General features: G+C 58.8%; 1 protein-coding gene across 1 annotated transcript; it reads left to right on the forward strand.

Moving 5' to 3' along the window:
• The first annotated feature begins 16 nt into the window (after window positions 1-16).
• Window positions 17-4531, forward strand: LOC146421798 (uncharacterized). Its single transcript, XM_085047055.1, has 4 exons — window positions 17-295; window positions 1511-1621; window positions 2838-2948; window positions 4153-4531. Exons 1-4 carry the CDS (start codon window positions 136-138, stop codon window positions 4311-4313), a joined length of 543 nt encoding a protein of 180 aa, XP_084903181.1. The 5' UTR covers window positions 17-135; the 3' UTR covers window positions 4314-4531.
• Window positions 4532-4577: the final 46 nt, after the last annotated feature.

The raw sequence follows: 4577 nt of genomic DNA on the forward strand, positions 1-4577 counted from the left end.
GTGGCGTGAGCTCGTTTTGGATGGGTTTTTGTCTTCTAGTTGTTCCAGGAGCAGAGGTTTTCTTCCCTGTGGAGCTGTGAACGGCGGCTTCTCTGTCCGTACCTTTGCCTTCGGCGAGGCTCACGGGGACCTGGAATGGTCCTTTCGACTTTGTTTCTAAAGTCCCTCTTTTTCCGTTTGTCAGAGATTAAGTCTCAGGCCTGGACCAGACGGGCAGGTGCATCTAGAGAACGGAACGAATATCTCCGCAGCTTCTGCAAAGCGGAACTTCAAAGCTGTTCGATACCTCGGCAAGGTAAGCAACTTTCTCAGCTGGGCACTTTTCTTGTAATAGACACCATTTAACCCGCACGCCCGCCGTGCACAGAATGTTTCACGAGGACTTGTGTTGCCTCTCCGCCTCGGTTGTATGCTGATTTTCAGGAAGGCTAGAGGCAAGGCCTAAGCATACGCCTTGGATGGTTTTCACCGGTTGCACTTGTCAGCGTTCCACTAGCTTCCGTAGCTTGCCAGTGGTTCCAGTGACGCTGCTTGCGTCAGCTTCCCTAGCTGAAGTCAGCACCCGGTCGCCAGGCTTCCTTCCCTGAGGTGCCGTGGTGTCACAGGGGGAGCCTGGCTTCCAACGGAGTTCCACAGCGTCAACTCACCAGGGTCTCCAGGGTGCCCGCCACGGGGTGCCAAGGCCTGGGCGGCCCCGCCGCCGTGTCACAATGGCCCGTGGCTTGCACGGGCCCCAGGCTGCCAGTTGGCCCTTGGCTGCAGGAGCGGGTGGCTGGGTGGCCGGGAGCTGCAGGCCCGAGGAGGGCCCTGGGGCGGTAAAGCGGCAGGGATGATCGGGTGGCCTGCACGCCGTGCTGCAGCTGCCCGTGCCGGGTGACACGGAGCCCCTGTGCGAGCCAAGGCAGGCAGCCCTCTCCGGCGAAGAGCCCGGGCTGTGCCGCCACGCTCCAGCAGCTCCCTGCAAAGGCCGGCTTAGCAGATTGGAGGCCCAAAAGCCAGTGGCAGGCTGTCTGCTGCTCCGAGTTCTGTCGAGAGGTGAGCCAGGTATGTCCCATCTGGGGAAAAGGGGGGGAATAGGACTGGAACGGTGCCCCTTTTCTACAGTTACTGCCATCCCGGGAAGACAGCCAGAGTTGGGAGGGGCAAGGTGGAGCAGAGGGGAAGCTGTGAGGAGCAGGCTGTGCAGCAAAGCCCCCATTTGTGCAAGTGGTTCTTGTGGAGAGCTTTTGGATAGATTTGGGATGAGAGTTATATGCAGATTTGGGGGCTCCATGTGAATCGTGGTGCCGAAGTGTGCGGATAACAGGCACGAAAAGAGGAAGGGAAGTGGCGTGATCTCGTTTTGGATGGGTTTTTGTCTTCTAGTTATTCCAGGAGCAGAGGTTTTCTTCCCTGTGGAGCAGTGAACGGTGGCTTCTCTGTCCGTCACTTTGCCTTCGGCGAGGCTCACGGGGACGTGGAATGGTCCTTTCGACTTTGTTTCTAAAGTCCCTGTTTTTCCGTTTGTCAGAGATTCAGTCTCAGGCCTGGAGCAGACGGGCAGGTGCGTCTGGAGAACGGGACGAATATCTCCGCAGCTTCTGCAAAGTGGAACTTCAAAGCTGTTCGATAGCTCGGCAAGGTAAGCTACTTTCTCAGCTGGGCACTTTTCTTGGAATAGGCACCATTTGACCTGCACGGCCCGCCGTGCACTGAATGTTTCATGAGGACTTGTGTTGTCTCTCCGCCTCGGTTGTATGCTGATTTTCAGGAAGGCTAGAGGCAAGGCCTGAGCATACGCCTTGGGTGGTTTTCACCGGTTGCACTTGTCAGCGTTCCACTAGCTTCCGTAGCTTGCCAGTGGTTCCAGTGACGCTGCTTGCGTCAGCTTCCCTAGCTGAAGTCAGCACCCGGTCGCCAGGCTTCCTTCCCTGAGGTGCCGTGGTGTCACAGGGGGAGCCTGGCTTCCAATGGAGTTCCACAGCGTCAACTCACCAGGGTCTCCAGGGTGCCCGCCACGGGGTGCCAAGGCCTGGGCGGCCCCGCCGCCGTGTCACAATGGCCCGTGGCTTGCACGGGCCCCAGGCTGCCAGTTGGCCCTTGGCTGCAGGAGCGGGTGGCTGGGTGGCCGGGAGCTGCAGGCCCGAGGGGGGCCGTGGGGCGAGAAAGCGGCAGGGATGATCGGGTGGCCTGCACGCCGTGCTGCAGCTGCCCGTGCCGGGTGACACGGAGCCCCTGTGCGAGCCAAGGCAGGCAGCCCTCTCCGGCGAAGAGCCCGGGCTGTGCCACCACGCTCCAGCAGCTCCCTGCAAAGGCCGGCTTGGGCAGAGTGGAGGCCCAAAAGCCAGTGGCAGGCTGTCTGCTGCTCCGATTTATGTCGAGAGGTGAGCCAGATATGTCCCATCTGGGGAAAGGGGGGGAACAAGACTGGAACGGTGGCCCTTTTCTACAGTTACTGCCATCCCAGGAAGACAGCCAGAGTTGAGAGGGGCAAGGTGGAGCAGAGGGGAAGCTGTGAGGAGCAGGCTGTGCAGCAAAGCCCCCATTTGTGCAAGTGGTTCTTGTGGAGAGCTTTTGGATAGATTTGGGATGAGAGTTATATGCAGATTTGGGGGCTCCATGTGAATCGTGGTGCCGAAGTGTGCGGATAACAGGCACGAAAAGAGGAAGGGAAGTGGCGTGATCTCGTTTTGGATGGGTTTTTGTCATCTAGTTGTTCCAGGAGCAGAGGTTTTCTTCCCTGTGGAGCAGTGAACGGTGGCTTCTCTGTCCGTCACTTTGCCTTCGGCAAGGCTCACGGGGACGTGGAATGGTTTTTTCGACTTTGTTTCTAAAGTCCCTGTTTTTCCTCTTGGCAGAGATTCAGTCTCAGGCCTGGAGCAGACGGGCAGGTGCGTCTGGAGAACGGGACGAATATCTCCGCAGCTTCTGCAAAGTGGAACTTCAAAGCTGTTCGATAGCTCGGCAAGGTAAGCTACTTTCTCAGATGGGCACTTTTCTTGGAATAGGCACCATTTGACCTGCACGGCCCGCCGTGCACTGAATGTTTCATGAGGACTTGTGTTGCCTCTCTGCCTCGGTTGTATGCTGATTTTCAGGAAGGCTAGAGGCAAGGCCTGAGCATACGCCTTGGGTGGTTTTCACCGGTTGCACTTGTCAGCGTTCCACTAGCTTCCGTAGCTTGCCAGTGGTTCCAGTGACGCTGCTTGCGTCAGCTTCCCTAGCTGAAGTCAGCACCCGGTCGCCAGGCTTCCTTCCCTGAGGTGCCGTGGTGTCACAGGGGGAGCCTGGCTTCCAATGGAGTTCCACAGCGTCAACTCACCAGGGTCTCCAGAGTGCCCGCCACGGGGTGCCAAGGCCTGGGCGGCCCCGCCGCCGTGTCACAATGGCCCGTGGCTTGCACGGGCCCCAGGCTGCCAGTTGGCCCTTAGCTGCGGGTGGCTGGGTGGCCGGGAGCTGCAGGCCCGAGGGGGGCCGTGGGGCGAGAAAGCGGCAGGGATGATCGGGTGGCCTGCACGCCGTGCTGCAGCTGCCCGTGCCGGGTGACACCGAGCCCCTGTGCGAGCCAAGGCAGGCAGCCCTCTCCGGCGAAGAGCCCGGGCTGTGCCACCACGCTCCAGCAGCTCCCTGCAAAGGCCGGCTTGGGCAGAGTGGAGGCCCAAAAGCCAGTGGAAGGCCGTCTGCTGCTCCGAGTTCTGTCGAGAGGTGAGCCAGATATGTCCCATCTGGGGAAAAGGGGGGGCAAGACTGGAACGGTGCCCCTTTCTACAGTTACTGCCATCCCAGGAAGACAGCCAGAGTTGAGAGGGGCAAGGTGGAGCAGAGGGGAAGCTGGAGGAGCAAGCTGCGCAGCAAAGCCCCCATTTGTGCAAGTGGTTCTTGTGGAGAGTTGGATAGATTTTGGATGAAAGTTAGATGCAGATTTGGGGGCTCGATCTGAATGGTGGTGCCGAAGTGCGCGGATAAGAGGCACGAAAAGAGCGAGGGAAGTGGCGTGATCTCGTTTTGGATGGGTTTTTGTCTTCTAGTTGTTCCAGGAGCAGAGGTTTTCTTCCCCGTGGAGCTGTGAAGGGCGGCTTCTCTGTCCGTACCTTTGCCTTCGGCGAGGCTGACGGGGACCTGGAATGGTCCTTTCGACTTTGTTTCTAAAGTCCCTCTTTTTCCGTTTGGCAGAGATTCAGTCTCGGGCCTGGACCAGGCGGGCAGGTGCATCTGGAGGACGGGACGAATATCTCCGCAGCTTGTGCAAAGCGGAACTTCCAAGCTGTTCGATACCTCGGCAAGGTAAGCAACTTTCTCAGCTGGGCACTTTTCTTGTCATAGACACCATTTGACCCGCAGCGCCGGCCGTGCACTGAATGTTTCACGAGGACTTGTGTTGGCTCTCCGCCTCGGTTGTATGGGGATTTTCAGGAAGGCTAGAGGCAAGGCCTGAGCATAGGCCTGGGATGGTTTTCACCAGTTGCACTTGTCAGCGTTCCACTAGCTTCCGTAGCTTGCCAGTGGTTCCAGTGACGCTGCTTGCGTCAGCTTCCCTAGCTGAAGTCAGCACCCGGTCGGTCGCCAGGCTTCCTTCCCTGAGGTGCCGTGGTGTCACA

This window comes from Lichenostomus cassidix, unplaced genomic scaffold, assembly GCF_008360975.1.
Source record: "Lichenostomus cassidix isolate B80296 unplaced genomic scaffold, HeHo_3.0 HiC_scaffold_220, whole genome shotgun sequence".
Classification (NCBI taxonomy): domain Eukaryota; kingdom Metazoa; phylum Chordata; class Aves; order Passeriformes; family Meliphagidae; genus Lichenostomus; species Lichenostomus cassidix.